Source organism: Cyclopterus lumpus, chromosome 9 (assembly GCF_009769545.1).
Source record: "Cyclopterus lumpus isolate fCycLum1 chromosome 9, fCycLum1.pri, whole genome shotgun sequence".
Classification (NCBI taxonomy): Eukaryota; Metazoa; Chordata; class Actinopteri; order Perciformes; family Cyclopteridae; genus Cyclopterus; species Cyclopterus lumpus.
In genome coordinates, this window is record NC_046974.1 from 22,844,461 (window position 1) to 22,864,175 (window position 19,715).

Genomic DNA, 19,715 nt, shown 5'->3' on the forward strand with positions numbered 1-19,715 from the left:
GTTTCTCTCGGCTTTGTTTCTGTTTCTTCTCTCTATGACTTTCCTGTGTTCCATTTTGCATCATTGTGTCCCTCTTCTGCTTCATTAAAGTTTCCTTTTATTCTGTCTTTTTTCGCCCCCCTTCTTTCTCCCAGTGGTCCCGTCCTGTCATGCTTTGGCCGCTTTGCCCCGTCTGTTTTGGATAGCGTGCGAGACAGAGGAAGACTCACTGGCACCTGCAACTGCCAGCCAAACAACCAATGAAATGCAGGGAAATGAATGGCAGAATGGACAGCTGAATGGACAGAGAACAAGCCGTCCTAATTGGTCATTATTTCCTTGCTAATCTATATTTTTCTCCCTGCTAACCCCCAACACAGATGTGAGGAGTGGGAGGGAGGACAGAATGGGTGGTGGTGGTGGTGGGGTCCTCCAAGGCCTGCTCTGCTCTCAACTGTGGGCTTGAGCGCTGACCGTGAAACATCGCTGTTCGCTTTTGTGTCTTGTTTAGGAAAGGGGAAGCAGACTCAGTGGAAACCAGCAGCGGAGGGTGTGGGGGTCAGAGTTGAGACTCGCAGGTGGTTAATAATTGAAGAGCCAGCAGACCATAACGCCGCCCCCAAACACACACATACATGCACACACACACACAGATTGCAAGTAGAGCATATTTATGAGAATTACGGTATATTCTATGATCAGCGTGGCGCCGCAGTACAAAACGAGACGTCTGGCAGACACGGTGGCGCTGGGAGGGGAGAGGTCAGGCCACTTGGTGTTAGGGCTGATGTGAAACTGGGAAATACAGTCAGTGAAAAGCCTGGTGTCAGTTATGTATTGTATTTATTTAAAGGTGAGTTGTATTAACAGTTACAACAAGCATGGCTTATTTATTGAACATCGGCACTATTTTAGGGTAGCGAGAAAGTTCTCCTATCGGTAGAATTTGAGTCGAAGCTAAACGAGTAACACAGAACTGAGGTGTCCATTTGAAGTTTTCCAGAGGAAAACACTGAGTACGCCACTGCTATTGTATCTTTTTGTGTTTGTCCCGGCACTGCTTGTTCTTACAGCAAGCCAAACAGAGAACTACAAGTCCAAGGAACGCCAGGGAGAGAAGAAGCACCAAGTCCAGCAGGTATCTCTGGTACCACGGTTGCGTCAGTGAAGTCGGCCTTAAATGAGCTCCACCTCCGCTGTGCAGGACGTGCTCCACCCACTGGGTGAGTCGAAGGGCCGGGGGGACCGGATGGGACTTGTGGATCCTGCTCAGGGACAAAGCTGAGGACTTGAACCTGGAAACAATTGGGAAGATGAGAAGGGCAAGGTCACGGACATCTCTGTGCTCTCCTGGCGTCTCAGATGTCCGTCCACGTACCTGACGTCCTGCATGAGCGTTTCAATGGTGGAGCTGAGAAGTTCCCTGGTGATGTGTGCGGGGTTGATGGTGAGGCCGAGTCCCTTTGTTTCAGCCCTTACCAGATTATCAAACTGGTCCCCAAACAGAGGGATTCCCAGCACAGGCACAGCGTGGTACACAGCCTGGAACAGGCTGTTTTGCCCACCGTGGGTGATGAAGATGCGCACTTTTTTGTGGCCTGCGGTATAAACAGGAAATGGAGAAAATGGAATCACTGAGTGTTTGGAGGTAGTAGGATGAGAGGGGAGAATGGAGCTGCAGTGCAGCAGTGACTATCTCACAATGCTTGTAACATCTGTAACCGTCTCCCATTTACTGTAACCCGCCTTGATGTTTGTGCAGGACCAGAGAGGCAGACTGTTCCTACCCAGCAGGTCATTGAGAGGCAGCCAGTCCACGAGCCTAAGATTGGGAGGTCTGTCCAGTTGAGACGGCCATCGGTTTTGGTCATACCTGCAGGCAAAACACTGCGAGTTATAGGAACACAATGACATGAATTGAAAATAACAAGTTTGTTTTGGGTCTTTTCATGACTGAAAATCTATGTATTTTCAAAAATCAAGATCTGTGACAAAAGCATGTTCACAGTGCCTGTATGAGTCGTGTCATACCTCCAGAGAACACCCTGAGGGATCCGAGAGAAGCCAGCCACCAGCTCCACAAGCAGAGAGTCCACAGAGACCGAAGAGACCATCGATCCCAGAGTCACGACAACGAAACCCGCCTCTCCGAAATTGGAGATCCACAACTCAAGATCCTGGGCAACAGAGGAAACATGCGAGGTTGAGTACGGCAGGACGAGCGAGACACGGTTGAAAACCTCACGGATGTGTTCGGAGAGGCGCATCGAGAAGAAGGCACCTGCTCCAGGGGCTTCGCTGGTTTGTTCAGCACACCTCCCACCAGCACAGTGTAGGGCATGAGAGGCTGGGGGAACTCCAGGGAGAAGTCGGTGTTGAAGGCCCACAGTTCAGCTCCCTGATGCAGCTCCTCCAGACCACCAGGGGAGGAGCCCGACTCCAGGTGGCGCTCGGCTACTTCCCTAAAAGTCGACCATACAAGTTCTTGGCCTTCGACAACAAGACACATTAAAGAAGTTATGGTAGTACTCTTAATTTCAAATCAGATTTAATTATTCTAACTCATTTATTGTCAGTGGGTATTAGCTAAACCACTTACTGGCTTGTCTTTGAAGAAGAAATGGGAAGGCGATGGCGATACAAGGAAATATATAACATATTGTTCCAGAGATAGATTAAGCATATTCCAAATGAAAGATGAGAAGAAATAGAGTGCTCCTTTATAATAATAATATGTGTACTTGGGCTTTTACAGTGTAGACCGAAGACGTGTGTTGTTAAGTAAGCCAGTTAATACCACTTGACAATATGTGATCCCCTATGTATCTATGTATTCTTACCTATGGGAGCCAAGAGAAAATAAAAGAGGTTCTTTGCTCGAGCCAAAAGGTTCATTTGGTCGGACAGCTGGGAGCTGAAGACTGGGATGTAGGAGACTGGGCTGGGGAGAGCGGTGGACAGAGGACCGTTCAGAGCGCCGGGATAGAACGCTATGTAGTGGATACCTGGAGGAAATGCATGGAACTGCTGTAGATTTATTTATGCTTTTGATTGATTTCAATGAATGAAACAATACAACCTGGCTCACAATTAGGTTGAACTGGAAATACTCAGGTGGAAAGGTATTGATGCATAGTAAACACATGTAGAAATGTAAAGCATGATGGTTATTAACCAAAGTGACGAGGACAGCAGACGTACCGAGTTTGCGTGCCAGGATGAAGGAGCAGGGGTTGAACGCATCAAGGATGGCGATGTCGTAGCGCTCAATCTGGAGGAAAGTTATTATCTCTGTGTCCACGAGCAGCCTGTCACACTGGTAGGACAGGTGCCCCATGAACTTCAGGAAGCTATTAAAGTTGTCCCTGGGAGAAAGAGAGAGAGGAAGGGAAAATGAAGAGAAAAAGAGAGGCAACGTGGAGTCTAATACAGAAAGTCTGAAAACAGAGACACATTGGGCATCATGCCAGGATCAATTCAAGCGCCTCAAAATGCTGCTGGTCAACAAGACTCCAGGTCGGAAACAAGATCAAAAGAGTGCGTTTCTTCGAACATGTGTCAATCGATGTAACCAGAGTCTGCCGATACCTTCCCAGCAAAAACTGCATCTGTTGCTCCAGGAACCAGCCGTTGTATTCTGCGATGTATTGCTCTCCTAAGGACCAGGTGCTCGTCTGGTAACTGTCTGCACGGCCGGCGTAGGAAAGTCCTGGGAGAATTCAAGCGGAAATTGAAGTCATTTACATTAAGATTAAAGTGAGAAACGATGAGAGGGAAAGTTGTGCGTTGTGTCTTTTCTGTACGTGTATGTCCGTGCGTGTATTGTGTGTACGGTTGACCTTTAATAACAGGGTTTCCCAGTTGCAAGAGCATGCGGACCTCATGGCCGTGCTGCTGGAGGCTGTGAGAGATCTCATCTAATAACAAGTAGTGGCTTCCTCCTGGAGGGGAGAAGAAGCGTGCTGAACACGTAGCTTGTAGTTCATTTGTTTTGCACAAAATGTAAAACATTTTTAAAATAATACACCAACATAACAGAGGTAGATAATCACAGTGCAGGAAAAGGCCACTGAGCATATTTGAAGCTTCCTATATGATATTAAATTGAATTTTTATTTTATAAACCTACTGGAGCCAATTTCCTTCACAAACTCCTTAAACTCACTTTCCTCCCTCACCAGTGTTATTCCTTTTTCTTCTTATATTTCTGAACAAATACTCACAACGAATGTATCTATTACTATAACTAGCAATGGGCACTTCTCCACTACTCACCAATTAGACAGACAGTCAGGATCTTGGCAGACTGAAGCACTGGAAGAGCCAGAAGAGAAAACATCCAAAATACAAACCCCATGTTGTTATGAGACGCCAAAGTCCTCCGAAAATAGTCCTCCAATTCCAAAATAAACTGCAATGAAAACTTTGCTTCGTGAACTGGATTCCTTGAAGGAAAGTTTGCCCTTTTAACTCACTAATACAGCGACAAAGGTAAAGCCAGTGAGTAACTGGAGTTGTATCCAGACAAATGAGGAATTTCCCATAAGATATTAGCAGGAAAGTAAAAGCAGGTTTATCAATGTGACCCTTAGAAAATCCAACATTGTTGCTAAAAAAAAAAAAATCCTCTTTTCAGTGCAGCGCATTAAATCCTGAAAGTCTTCTTTTTTGATCTTGTGTGCGTTTGAGCCATGAAGATTCTTTCATACCGTTAGCAGTGTCAAAAACAAAAACAAATCCTTGTTCAATGTACCTAGAATGTGTCCCGCATGCTTTGTCACGCAACACATGTAAAAGGTGCGGATTTATTCCTTTTTCATTCAGGAGGTTTTTCGACACCAGTCTGCGAGTACGAATCTGTCTATGTGACACATGTGAGCGGCTCTGTTTCCTCTACGAGAGGACCGAGAGCCTCAGACCTGCAGTGGTCATGGAAGGGAGGGACGGAGAGAGAGAGAGAGAGAGGGGAGGCTCCCCGAGCCCTCGTTTGTATCAAATTAGACAAATGGAAATGTTACCGGAGTTTCACTCTCTCAAGGCTGCATGCACATTAACGTGACTGGTGGACAGAGTAGCTACCGGGACACATCACTGCTGAATGGACTGTCATGGGGCTGCGGGTGCCCTGGCAGGTGGTTGCTGGCAAGTCAGGCTTGACATGTTATCCTGGACAATGTGCTCATTGTGGCCGCGAGCAACGCTTTTCTGTGTCAGAGAGGTCATTAGAAGAACAAGTCAGTCAGAAAAACTGCTGGATTGTTTCAGAAGAAAAAGAACAAGAAAAAACAAGTAAGAGGGGTCAATCCTGCCATCATTGATTTTATTGTTGTCATCTCAATTGTGGTGTCATTGTAACCGTCATCGGTTATAGACATGGCTACATGCTCACACAAGTGGATGTATTCAACACTGAAGTGAGCCGTACATTCCAGCAAACACTCTGAGTAATGAGAACACTTGTATGTATATTATCCTTCAGGGATCTCATCCTGATGGGACAGTAGCACTCCATGGATGTTCTGAGAGGCAAAGAGAGAGAAAGAAAGAGAGGGGGGGAGGAAGAGGAGAGAGAGAGAGATGAAAGATAAAGGTGAATCTTCTTGTAGGTTTATCAATGTTAACGCATGTGATGGTGAACTGTTTGGATGATAGGCATGTGTGGCTGACCGCAGCATCGGGGGTCAAGTGGGTTCTCATCTACAGTGTTGTAGGGGAACAAGAATAAAAACAAACAGACGACCAACATGGAGACTTACTACAAGCTGGTACTGTGTGGAAGTCTCCATCAGGCGCTGGATGAAAGGATGCCGAGACAGGGCGGAGAAGGGGGCGCAGTCCCCGGGCTCGTAGCCCAGCTCTCTGAACACACGCACCAGTTGCTAGAGGCCAGCAGAGATTAAGACTATCACCACAAGTATTATTTTAATAATGTGGTTAATAATTCTGTTTGGATTGTATAGTATACTGAGGGGTCAAGGGGGCTTTGCCTGATCCACATCATGGACATTTATTTCGTGCCTGATTTATTTTCTGTTAGTTATGCAAATGAAGGTGTGGACTGTCCCCCAGCACTGTCCCTGTAACACACGTCTGAGAAGTAACCTTTTAATCACGAATCCCGCACAAACACATGAAGATTTGCCAGTCAGCCATATTAGTTGCATTTTTGAAGCACAAAGAAGAGAAAAGGCCATGCCTTTATATGCACATTGTTAAGGCATAACTGAAAACAAAACCTTGCTGAGGACAAATTAATTTTGCTGAACTGAATATTAAACACGTTTACTACATTTAGTCAACGATTTAATTCCTTTGTTGATGTATTTCCTTAAACTTTCACAGGGCTTTACCTCAGTGTGCTCCTCCTGACTCAGGCAGCCTGGAGGAAGAGGGCTGCCGTCTCTCAGCTGGGTGACTTTGTGGCAGATGACAGCAAGGAGAGCATTGACGGACACCTCCTGCTCCCCCAACGAGCCGCTCCATGCACACGGAGTGTCTTCTTCCTTGTCGTCTCCATCGAGGTTCGAGGAGATGAGCTCGGCAGCCTCTTCAATACTGGGCATAGACTGTAAACACAACGCATTATGATATTGCTGATAACTGCTTCCCTGCTGATGTGCAATAGATTGTGTTACAACAACAACACTTCCATGTTTCATTGCAAAAAAAACCCGAATGACCACCTACAGGGAAAACCTGACACGTGCTGTTACACAATCTTTGTTGGCATTATAAATACCAGCACCTGTTTTCTTTTATGACTCAGAACCATCTGAAGACATTGGTGACAGAATATGATAATGTTTTTGATGATTACTTTACTCACCTTGACAAGATGGCCCGGGGAGGAGTCCTTGAGATGTTGTCCCAGCACCACACTGAGTGCTCTGATGAAGCCCTGTCTGGGGTTAGGGTCGGCCGCAAAGTACTGCAGCATGCACACATAGTCCAGTCGAGGGGGAGAGAAAGAGGAGCGGTCCGCAAACAACTGGAAAAAGAACTGAGAAGAGTGGCAAATGTTAGTGGTAATATATTAGATGTATTACTTGCAGTGGAGTTCATGTGGATGAACAGTAAACATAAGGTGTTAGCGCATGGCATTGTGATGTCTCTCTTTTTAATGAATTTCTGTTCTACAAAAAGATATAAATCGAAAATATAGTAAAAGAGTTTGGTCGAGCTTTTTTTATGTTCTTTTATGTCTCTTTTGTCTTTGTTCCAATTGTTTTTAAGCCTTTTAAATCGTTTGTGCACCGTGACCACTTGGTTAGTAATGAAAGTTTACATCGGAATTGAGTTACCTTGCGTAGGTTAGCCAGGCGGTCATAAGGCAGAGGCTCAGAGGGGTCATCTGGGACGGGCTGGACACTCTCATTGGAAAACCACAACTCTGTCTGGTGAGGAAGGAGTCAGGAGGAGCAACTTAAACACTTGTTTTTACATTCAGGAATCTACAGTTTTCACTCAAATAAATACTAAATGTGTTGTTGCGTTGACTTGTACCCGGGCCTGCTTGTAGGGTTTCAGTACATCATAACGAGGCGATGGGGGTGTGAAGGTGGATATGTAATTTAAAGATACAGGTTTATCCAAAGTTGGATTTTTTCTTTGTGATTTAAAACACAGTTTGAGTGTCTGACCAGTGAATCAGAGTATATAGTGTTGGTCTGAGTGTGTGCATAGAGACCTGTAGGTACTGGTCCTCGTTAACATAGCCTGTGTTGCCAGTATCTGCTGCCTTGAAACGTTGGAGCACGACCAGCAGCTGTGATAAGGAGGGAACCGGCCAAGGGAGGGCAGCGCTCAGCAGAAACTGACGCCAGTCTATCAAGTCATAGACGTCAATCAGGAGGGATAAAATCTCCAACAACTGGGGACAGAAGAAAAGGACAATGCTCCTGTAAGCCATGCAAAGTGTCTTTTATGGACAGTATGGTGCAAGAATGTGTGCGTGTTCCTTTTGCTCTCTCTGCACTATTTGATATGTTTATTTTTGGAATAGTCAATTGACTGAAATTGTCTATGAAAATTGGCTTCCGAGCAGAATTTGGTGTTAATAAAAGATTACTGTACTGTTGGGTTGTTCGTATTTGGAATGCAGTGCTTGAAGAGTACCTGTGTTTCATTCTTGTTGTTCCAGGGCTCGGGCAAGGTGTCTCTGCCCATGTTCACAGAGATGATATCCATGAGCAACCCAAGGAAATAAGAACTGGACATGAGGCCTGAAAGTCAGAAAGGAAGGAAAAGGAGTATTAAGGTGGATGGATAGCTGGTGGATTAATAGACTCAATAACATTACAGCTTGTCCCCCCCTGTATGAACCTGATGGAGCTACGTTGCACAGCTGTCGCTGCAGTGACTCGAGCTGAGTGACGGTCGGCGTGGACCTTGTGGGTTTCTCTAGAGAAGGTGGACGGGGAGCCAGGCTGGCCACCATGTGGCAGTCTCCATTCAAGTAGAAGTCAATGCCTTCCTGGAGGAGAGAATTTAGGGAATCTTAAAATGGGAGGAGTGAGGTAAAGGAGACTGTGGTCACATGCTTGAAGGTCATTCGACATGTCATCCTGCGGCAGCCACCCTGCAACCAGTGAGCGCTGATTTATACAGTACTTACCTGGGGGAGAAAGAAAAAAAATCAATACAATTAGAAAGTCGTTACGTACCATCACCAGCTTGTTCTGCAACTTAGCACCTGCCTCTATGTGGTGGCCGACCACTTCTGACAGTTGCTCAATACTAGAGAGAAGGAGATAAAACGTCATACATGCCTACAAGGGACTAAAAGTGTTTCTCACAAGCGTTGCATGTTTTAATATTCTCAAGTAATAGTTTCCGCGAGAGCACTTAAAGGGCTGTCATTAAATTTAGAAATCTTTCCAGTTCTCTGACTTTTTTTTGGGCCAAATAAACATAATTAAAAAAAACTTTACCGTACCACGGCTTGTCCAACCATTTAAATCTGGGGGCTCGCATATACGCACACATTTGTAACATTGTGACACGACATGGAGATAAAATACCGAAAGCATTCAGCACACACTAATAATAACACAGCGCTGCACTGTGGCAGCTTCATTCACATGCCTCTATGTAGACACGTGAGCCACACCACACCCTCACTGTACCATACCTCTTCATTACTGCGACATTGTGTGCTTCTAACCACGTCTCCATGCTGCTCAATGTCTGTGCTGCTCTGCTCTGCAGGGACTGCACCATCACCAGACCATGACCCTTCACCAGCGCTATGCGCGCCTTTACCGCATTCCCTGGAAAAACACATGCACACGCACACATAGGAACACAAGTATATAAGCATATTCATGTTTTACATATACAAATACAAACAGGGATAAACGTGATATGTATCTCATGTAGCACAGTTCTTAGAAAAAAGAGCCCCTAAGAATATTGACAATACAGCCATATGATGATTGAATATATTGCGATATAAAGAAACTACTGAATCCCTGTGTGTGCATACCCTCATGATCCAGTGCGGCTGCATATTCTTTATGTATTTTGTCTCCGACAGTCTTCGCCTTCTCCTTCTGCTCTTTCGCCTCCCCCTGGTGGGCTTCTGCTGATACCTACACACATATTTAACCCATACACATCAGGAATAAAAAAAAAAAAATGTATATACATTACATTACATTATATATATATATATATATATATATATATATATATATATATATATATAAATGTATATACACCTCCATAATATGCTCATGCAAACTCTCAAACAAAGAGCATTACCAATTGTCTGATTGCTGTGAGTGCCTCTTCATAGTCGGAGATCAGTTTCTCATGGGGTATCTAGAGTTTACAATAAAAAGAGTCAATATCTCTGACTAGATTATCAGCATAGTATTCATAACATGCTACGAAAGTGGAGGTCTTTTGTTTGTTCTTCTGACTTTGACAGATTCTGCGTGACCCCGGTGTTTCGTCTTGGAGTCAGGACGTCTGCGGAGGAGGGGAAAACGGGAGAAGTGGAGGAAATTGTTTATGTTTGAGTATATGTTTGTGCCGGGGAGCATTTGGACTGTGAGGAAATGACAACATCCGTTTAATCTTCAAACAGACGCCTCTGCCTTACAGTTTAGTCTTCTTCTTGTCCTCTCCGTAGTCCATCTGACGAGACACACTTGTGCCCACTGGCTCAGTGCTGGTGGAACACAATAAATATTTCACTCTCCGCAAACTATTTACAATTTAGTTTTATCATCTCGTAGTTAGTTGCTATTAATAGCGAGTTCCTTGCCTCTTGCCTCTCTGCTTAGCGTCTATTTGGTCCAGCAGGGGGATAAAATCCAACTGGGAGGGAAGCTCAGGCAGCACCTCTTCGTACATGCCCAAATAGTAGACCTTGAGAATACGGAACGTGTCCATGAAACGGTCCAACTCTACCTGGAAGACACAAACAATCCAACATTATGGTTTGGCAAGTCGAACTGCAGAAGAGCGTAGAAGACACACAGGTCGCTACGCCATAGACACAGCGACTCAACAAAAAGAAGCAATGGAAAAGGTACGAGGTCGATGAGCTTATAAATGACACCATTTGAAAAGCCCAAACACATAAACGGAAGAGTTACCTGCATGAGTACAGAGTGGTGGTTAATGAGGACGGCGGTGTGTTCCTCCAACCAGCCGTCCCCCATGAGCCTCGCCCTCTCTTTCTCGTCCTCCTCCTTACGCTTGTCACTAATGTCCCACAGACGTTCGCGCAGTTCCTGCACAGATATCAAAACAGCTCCATATATTAAGTATTTTAATTTTTTTAAGCGGGTCAGCATGATCAGTTGAAGAATATTTGCATTGTTTTATATTATAAATTGTGCTCACGTCCAGCCTCAGATGTAGCTCTGCTTTGGTATCCTCATCTTCTCTAATGTCATCAGGGATGCTGTTGAAGTCCTTCTGCCAATGAGACACTAACTCCTGCTTCAAGTCTGGACGCCCCAAGTAACGCTTGTAGTCCTCTCTACAGATAATACATGTTATATTATTTTCATTAACATAAATGTCCTCTCAACCTTATGGTATGAACATTTGGTGTCACATTCAACTGTATCCAAAAATAACTGTATTCAGAGGCTAATTATAAATACTCATCTTCCATTCTGCATCTGAAGATCCAGATGCCAGATCCTCCTCAAATTGAATCAACATCAATAACCCTACACCGCTTTCACTTTATATACTTTATACTGACTTATATACACTGTATATATATAGTATGCATTTTCTTTCATATTTAATTATTTAATTTTTCTTAAATGTAATATGTCCTGCTCTGCTATTAGTTATTTTAGTGTATTGTATATATTGTAACCTTGTTTGCTGCTGCTACAAAGAAATGTCCCCCTGTGGATGAATAGAGTGAGTGAGTGTCTGTCTGTCTGTCTGTCTGTCTGTCTGTCTGTCTGTCTGTCTGTGAGAGGTTTCCTAAAGGGATTCTGACGTGAGGAAACACTACCACTTTTGTCCACAGGGACGACCAAACTCAACACAAAATGAAAGTTCCCCATTGGAGGTTTAAATAAACCATGTTCACACTCTTTCAAAGGCCTTGCAGAATACCTGATGTTGAATAGGTGAAGGTGAATCACAGACGTTTGTGAGCTCAGCTGATACATCGTCGTCTTTAAGTTGTTCACGTAAGAATCGCACACCGTGTCCCAATGGTGGCACAGGTACTCTGGCAGCTCCTGGAGATAGAGAAGGGAAGGGCGGAAGATGAACCAAGCAGGGGGCATTGGATAGAGGACGATAAAACCAAACAAGACATAGAGTAATAGAAAAACAGACCACATGACATCTATTTTCATTAACAGGCTCTTAAGGGCAACACAGGTCGGGAACCACAACTCTACCCTGTGGCTACCCCCAGTGAGTGCATCTGAATGTCATAAATATGGTCACATGTCATCGACATGATTTTTCAGGATAAAATGAGGGATTAGGAGTGCTCTTCCAACTCTGGTGAGCAAAACACACATACAAAGAGTTGTATCCTACTGGAGGGAGGGGTTCATCCACGTAGACCCAGCTGGATGAACCTGGACAGGGAGAGGCAGACTTTGGTGGGACTCCCTGAGAGTCCTCAGTGGTCACTGAGGAAGTTGAAACCTTCCTAGATGGCCCTATTGATTAGCCAGAGTGAAAACATGTTGTAAACACATCATGTTCATCATCTGTAGGTATAGTTTGAATATTGTAATCCACAGACTGCTGATGAAACCACCTTGTGGGGAGTGTGTGTTGGATTTGGACAGTGACTTCACACTTTGGGCTTTTTCTTCATCAATGCTGATATAGGACTCTGCGTGAGCTTGGTCTACAGGTGGAGGTGTAGCTGAACAGGAGGAGTCCGGAGCTTTCCCACTGTCCAACACTACATCGTCACCAGGAGGAGCGGCGAGAGCTGATGAGGCAATATATCATAATCTTGTGATTAATTATCACGTTTCCTTCAAGAAGGAAGACAAATTGTCCACTATACATCATTTAACGTAGAAACATAGAGAATCTCATGATCAGCGTGTGATTAGAACAAACACAAGACTTTTGCTTATCGCTAAATTGACAACCAGTTACCCTCCTGTGTTTGCATCATAACTCGCTGCAGGACGGACTCCACCCTTTTGTGAAGCTCCTCCTCGTCCACATCTGCGTCAACACGGACCAAAATGTTTTGCCTTTCTCCAAACCATTTCTCTAGTTTTGGCCAGGTGTCCTGAAAAGCTGTGATCCTTGAGGGGGGGGGAAGCGAAGTCAGATATTCAACACACAGTCACGCAGCAGCAGTAATGTATTTGATTATTTGATTCTTCTTTCTTTTCTTTTTTTTACCTGTGTGGAATTTGCGCCATATACAAGTTCTTATCTGTGGGATGGGGGGTTGTAGCAGCAGCAGTATCTGTCTCTGCACCAGGTTTTGGGGGCCACATAAACACACAAACATATCATTTACATATGACTGGTTACTTGTGTACGTATACGTAATAATGTGCATAATGTTTGGGGTGAACACAGACACGTGCCGCTAAGCTCACAATAGTATAACGTACCTGGCTGACTGAACGCACGCCTGATCACACACTCATCGGGGACATCCAGCAGCAGAGCCAGGTCCAGTGCAGGAGGCGGGGGTGGTGTCGGTTTGGGTGGATGAGGATCAGCAGCGAGCTCTGTCCTGCTGCTTACAACGCCATCCCCTCCATCTACAGAGCCACCCAGGGCTTTCTCCAGCACGTAGACCTGAGTGATGTCCACTGGAAAGCCATCCAAGATCCAACCTGACTGAGCTGGAACCTGCCTAGTGAGGACACAAACTATATTTCACTGTCTAGAGAGTGATTGTGGCTTTGCCGTTTGTATCGTTGGGATCTCTCTGAAATACTGACTACCGGTATGTGAAATGAAATGCTGATGATAAAATTGAGATAAAACCACTCAAAGTATTTCATAGCAATACAGGTTGTGTGCTTACCTGATAGCCTCTAGCATGATGTCCACCAACAGCTCATTAGGGATGGCGTTGCCTTCCCTCACCACTTTCTCTGCAGCTGCTCCCTGCATGGCCCGGATAGAAAGCTGCATAAGCAGTTAAAAAGAGTTAAGTATTCAATTCTGGATAAAAAAGACATTTAGAACTCAACATTTCAAATTATCACACTATCCAAAATGCTTAGCAAGGTTGGTTAGTGGTAGAAAGTGAGTACAGGTTACGTTATTTATAAGTAAATACAAAATAGAGTCAGAAGATCGTGAGCAACACTTACTCTTGCATTGCTGTCTCTGCTTTCCTCTTGAGTGTCAAGATCTGAAAAACAATGAGACTATGAGTGACAGGTATCACATCAAACAAGCCACTGTATGAAATACTTAATATGCAGTGCATTTTCATCAAAAGCAAAACAAAACAACACACTGTAACAATAGAATCGCGCTCGCTCCAGTAACCCACCAGGCTTCAGCGATGTGGAGGATGTGAGCAGTAGTTCGCTGTCTTTCTCTCCCTGCTGCTCTGTGACCTGCACATTTTATCCAAAAAGATATGTTTTAAAATGTTCCAAGATCATTGAGGACCTCTTACCACCAAACGTTTACAGGTGTATACACTTCTGATGCCGGCAGGGGAGACTAGGGAGATTTTCCTGAAAAGTCTTTTTAAAGCAAAATATTCTGAGATATATATACAAAGGGATACGAGTGAAGTTGCAATACATTTGTACTGCATCAGACTAACCTCCTCTCCATTTTGGTAAGCATTCAGTGCCTCCTGGATCAGTGAGTCAGCTGATAAGACATATATGCCATGGGCTGAAGCAGGAAACAACAAAAAAACACACACACACACACACACACAGCAACAATTAAGCCATCCAAACTTATTCCACATTTCAGTAGTTAGGTGGTGCAAAATGGTGTTTGCGCGTGCGTTGCATCTGTGTTTCGATTGCATGCCGTGTACCTGGAGTGAGCTTGGCCAGGCAGGTGGTCTTCCCCGAGCAGAACTTGCCCAGGACACAGGCCTTGATGGTAAAGTGAGGAAATGAGGGCGGAGAGGGTTCCACGATGGGTGGATGAACAATGTTCCTCAGTCGCAGGACAACATGTCCAAGAATGTTGTTGTTGGTCAGCGGCAATTTGGTCTCCCTGGCTTCCTCTGGCCACGCCCACTCACCTACCATATTCTGACAGACACGACATACGGCTCAGACCTTCAGCACTCAAGACAGTTCAGGGCTTCAGTTCAGGGCGTGTGGGCAACAATCAATGTAAAAACACACTGCACTCGTGTTTGAAACTCACAGTGTAGTCCTCATAGTCCTGGTTTTTGAGTATCTCCTGCTTCTTAAGCTCTACGGGGTCTAGTGGGGCAGAGAACCCAAACCCTGGCTGCTGACACTTCACGGACTCATAGAGAGGCAGGCCACTGAACAGCAATTCCTTCCACTCTCTCATCGGCTTCTCTGGAATCAGACTGGACATGACAGCACAAGAAATGACACAAGGCGAAGCTAGATTAAATGAGCGTGAGTGTATTCACAGTAAATCATAGTGGAACACGAAGAGCTGATATGTAATGTTTATAGAAGAGCTCGGTAGCAGGATACATACGAGGTGAGTGTAGAGCAGGGTTGTCTGGGCGGTGCATATCGAGATTATTAATGTTATCACGAGTAGAAGCAGACAGGATGTTGACATCTCCTGATTTTATTGGACCACTTGGTCAGTTGCACAAGAATGTTTCCAATGGTGGTATTTGGTGTTTTCACAGGTTTTTGACTTCAATCTGAATCAGCACTGCTAACGAAGTTTTTAAACAACATAACAGACAAGATTTTCAGTGTTTCCATACTTTCCTGGAACATCCTTTTCAATGTTTTCCCAAAGATAAATGATGGAACGAGATGACCAATACTGAAAGGGCTTGTTTGATTTGTTCTGCTTTCATGCCACAGACTCTGTGACTCCCTCCTGCCCTGTAATCCTCTCATCCCCTTCACCTGCAGCTCATTCCCTCATCGGTCTCTCAGTACTTATACCAGTCTAGTTTCATTCACACTCATTACCCAACATTTTCTATTCCTGTTTGAACCTTTTCCCACGTGTGCACCTTGTCTGGTTTTGACCCTTGCACGTCTTGAGCTAAGTAAAGCTGAACTTTCCTGGTACATTGATTGCTTCTAATTCTAGTGCAATCTTTAGAACACATTTTAGAATTCCCACGTGTTTATTAATTGACTAACCATGAGTCACTTTGGAAGCTTCAAGCCCAAATATTGTGTGCATGTTTCTACATGAAAAGCATGAATTGTGTCACGTACTTCCCAGTGTGCAGTCGATATTCTCCAACTTTGGTGGCCAAGTCCACTATCTGCTCCAAAATGTCCTTGCAGGTCTGACGGTGCTTCTTGAATCTGCCCTGAGCTCGCTCAGCAGCAATCCTGTTACAGAATTCAAGCTCCTTTCTGATCTCCTCGGCACGGTCCAGCTTAGCCTGCTGAGCCAGAGCCTAGACCAGGCCCCAGTCAGAAAGATGGAGTGAGTGGGGAAGGCATGGCACACATGTTCCTGACAAACACCACAGTTCGCAAGCAATAAAAGGAAGAAGAAAGATTCTACAGAGGTCATTTATTGTGCAAAACACATGACTAGGTGTTTTTGTGGGAAATTACGCAGACACAAACTAACAGACATCCTTTTTTGGAATTAGTACATTACTGATATTGGAGGTTGCAGAAAAAAAAAAGAAAATATTTAAAGAAATGTGCTATATAACTGAATAACTGATGTTAAACAACAGGTAACAATCAATACAGCTTCCTAGTTTGCTAAAAGACACAATATCAATAATACCCCCATTAAAGCTTTCATCTGCATGTACATTTAATCGTATGATTTTCTCCCTAAATAGTCTCAGAAGAAACTCTTCAGAGTAAATGGCAAATAACCAGAAACTGAGACTTAACAGTGCGACAATCTGCCTGACAAATAAGGACAATAACACTATGACCATACTTCACAACAACATGCTGAATATTTAACACTGAAAACATACTGAACCGTGGCTGTAGCATCTGCGAGGTATATATTTTTCCAAGTGTCTGCCTTCTATTCAACTACATCTACTAAACAGGTGTGATCACTTGGAGTACATTACAGATCTGTATCTAAAGACTCAATATCACTCTCTCTCTTGATAAAACCAAATACCCTGTTACAAACTACCAAAATCCACCCTGCCCCGTCTCTCTCCCTGTAACACTACTCATGCTATCACAGATGCAGCCTAATGCAAAGCGACAATAGAGAGAATTCTTCATCTTCCTTATTCCTCCTATCTCACCGCCTCCCTCTCCAGAGCTTCCTGGAAGTCCCTCTCTCTCCGCTGCTGGTACTGCTGCTCTCTGAACAGGCGGTTCTTCCGGACCACGTCCTTCTGCACGCGAACCTGGAGGAGCTGTGACGCCAAACGCTGCTCCTGCTGAGTCTGACGTGTCAGACGCTTCACCAGCTGCTCCTCCCGCTGTGCCTCCTGCAAGGTGAGGCAGAGGTGGCCGATGAGTTGGCTGGTTTTGGGTTAGAAATGATGAGTGCCAAATAACAGACTGTGATGTCAATAAGCGCAGGACGTGTAAGATGTATTTAAAACCTTGCACCTCTTGAGCTTCTTGGGCCTTGAGCTGCTCCACCAGGAATCTGTTTTGTCTTTTGTCCTTCTGCTCGCGAGCTACTGCTTTCTCCTCCAGCCTCTGTTGGATATCCTGTAGATACTTGCTATTAGATTGTAATGTCAGCTTCGCTCCACTTCCTGGGACCTCAAAGCCTTGGCTGAGGCCACCTCTGGGGAAATCTCCAGAGGGCGGCTGACCACTAGAATTGAAAAAGGTTCAAATCACATTTTCTTTCTTTTTTAAAAATATATTTATATAAAATGATACTAAATTCCAATAAAGTAAATGTTGGATTTTCTCTTACCCTGATAAGGAAGCTAAACCATAAGGAAGCAGTTTCCTCCTTGTCTCAAACGTGGCTATTTCAGTCTGGACTGTCTGTATACAAAATGAACAGGAATTGCAACAATACACAAAGAAACCTGTGTCACTCATTTGTTTGTGTGTGTTGTGAGAAATTCAATGAATCGTGGTCCAACTTGAGGCATGACGATTGCCTTAAAAGGGATTATTGTATACAGAGGGTCATCAGTTGGAACTCATAGTTAATCTGGAAAATCCCTAGGAAAACCTCTGCAGAGAAATTGATTTTGAATCAATACCTCCTTCTGTAAACAATAACAGGCGTTAAGCAATAACAATCTATTGGTCTGGAGAAGACCTTGGAACATCAAACGACTCAACAAACTCAAAGTTCTTGCGTCAGGACTTTTAAAGGACTTTGATTTAAACTTTCCTCTACAAACCACTCTATAGCTGACCGTGTGTCAGAAACTCCCTGTGTGTTGGTGAATTGTCACATCATTGATTAAACTGGATCACACCTGCACTTGTTGTTCTCTGAGTTGCTGCTGCTGTTGCCTCCTCTTTAGGTGGAGCTGTGAAGTGTAGGGAGGTGGCTTGGGCACCTGGACAATGGTGGCCTGGTTAAAAGTCCTGATGTCATTTTGCTTCTGACGACACACCCGCAGCTGCAACATAACCAGTTCCCCAGTCATTAGCAGGAGCGGTTCTTTATTCCAGTGGAGCTTCTTTTTTTTTACAGTTTAGTAATGTCCAACATCCAAAATACTGCTGCGTGGCAGTCACGACTGAATACAAATCTGAAGAGTGCCTTAAAGTTTAGTCATACATTTTACCTGGTGTCAAATAACTGCAGGGAAATGTATTGCAATACAGCATTTTCTAATCCGACATCTCCGTTACCTTCTCGATATTCTTCAGTCTCTTCTCATCCTGGACTCTGAGTTGTCTCTTTTGTTGAATGGGAAGGGTCATCACAAGCCTGTCGTTCAGTTGCTGTCAAAAGAAAAGACAGTAAGAAACGCATGATTTTGTAGATATTGGCGTTGTGTTGAATTATAATGTGAACTTTAAACATACGACTATTGACATGTTGTTATACTAGTTACATCAGAGTAGATCTCATGCTCTTTTTTGTGCGGGCCAAAATTGGCTGCAGGCTGCATGATTTCCATCAACGTGCCGCTGATTTCTGCCTTCTTCTTCTTCTCAAGCGAGATGTATAGTTGGTAAAGGAGGCGCGTGGCAACACCCTGCTTCTCCTGCATCAGTTCCTGGGCTGCGTTTATGTCGAAGGAGATCCCCAGCAACCGGAGAGTCGGCTCAACGCGGGTAAAATTACTCAGTCTGGAGATGGAGGTGCTGAGGGAAAAGGTGTGATTCACTTTAATATTCATGAAGACTTTAGATTAGAATCAAGCAACAGTTAGCTATTTTAACAGGCAAAAAAAGAAAGAAAAAACCCCAAAGGATCATGGATGGATAGAGTGCAACTTACTCTTTCTTCATAAACATACTGAAATCATTCTGCAACTGATATTTATGCAGAACCTCCCCAATGAGGTAACCACTGGAGAAATCCCTGGCAAAGGTCTTTGGATCTGTGAAGAGGAACATGTTGAATGTCCTTCAGGGGTGCGTTTCTTTTTGTCTCGATGCTTTTGATGTTTTAAGTAAAGCTCTTTGAAATGTGCTTCATAAATACACTCACAAGCCTGCAACTGAAAACATATTGGACACACGTTAAAGTTATCAAGAAACATATTTGGCGTTGAACTTTGAACACCTGTCTGGACAAACCTAGCTAGCTCACCGTTTTTCCTCTTCTTTTTTCTCTCAAGCTAAATTCCTTTTACCCTTTAGTGTGACCACGTGACGCTGGACACGGCTAACGGTGACTAACATGAAACCATGTAGCGTTAGTTAGCATAATGAAGCTATCAGGTAGCTAGCTAACTAGAAGTAGCTACGCTGACGTCAGATAAGAGGTAACTTACCAACAGCTTTTGACAGCCGGAGCTCCTCGTTCAGCCACCTGCACAGTATATCCGACATATTCTCCCTTCAAAGTTCAGCTCAGACTCATTTTTATGATAATTATCGCCATGTTAGTAGCTAGTTAGGTGATAATGTGCCTCTTTCGCGTGCTCATAACGGCTGAAAAACAAGGAGCGCAGGAAAGACCCCGGAGGTGCGCTGTTGCCGTGGTGACCCATCAACAGGGTTGCCCATGGT

General features: G+C 44.3%; 2 protein-coding genes across 2 annotated transcripts; both read right to left on the reverse strand.

Annotated features, from left to right (window-relative positions):
* Positions 1-848: 848 nt before the first annotated feature.
* Positions 849-3,852, reverse strand: LOC117736616 (UDP-glucuronosyltransferase 3A1-like). The gene is made up of 9 exons (XM_034542066.1): positions 3,819-3,852; positions 3,568-3,688; positions 3,181-3,344; positions 2,820-2,984; positions 2,261-2,469; positions 2,011-2,156; positions 1,767-1,852; positions 1,358-1,577; positions 849-1,274 (listed from the first exon to the last, which is right to left on the reverse strand). Exons 1-9 carry the CDS (start codon positions 3,850-3,852, stop codon positions 1,007-1,009), a joined length of 1,413 nt encoding a protein of 470 aa, XP_034397957.1. The 3' UTR covers positions 849-1,006.
* Positions 3,853-5,408: 1,556 nt separating this feature from the next.
* spef2 (sperm flagellar 2) lies at positions 5,409-19,535 on the reverse strand. The gene is given in 39 exon segments (XM_034541499.1): positions 5,409-5,498; positions 5,736-5,858; positions 6,330-6,545; positions 6,806-6,979; positions 7,281-7,373; positions 7,667-7,849; positions 8,095-8,201; positions 8,302-8,452; positions 8,643-8,715; positions 9,110-9,248; positions 9,464-9,569; positions 9,742-9,801; positions 9,903-9,951; positions 10,085-10,153; positions 10,250-10,395; positions 10,584-10,721; positions 10,834-10,972; positions 11,572-11,699; positions 12,010-12,134; positions 12,236-12,415; positions 12,589-12,743; positions 12,844-12,916; positions 13,062-13,309; positions 13,484-13,587; positions 13,776-13,816; positions 13,961-14,035; positions 14,242-14,316; positions 14,468-14,690; positions 14,809-14,980; positions 15,828-16,015; positions 16,850-17,038; positions 17,163-17,376; positions 17,482-17,555; positions 18,002-18,148; positions 18,384-18,480; positions 18,482-18,548; positions 18,583-18,842; positions 18,979-19,081; positions 19,478-19,535. Coding segments are annotated over 39 exon segments (5,013 nt in total). The 3' UTR covers positions 5,409-5,447.
* Positions 19,536-19,715: the final 180 nt, after the last annotated feature.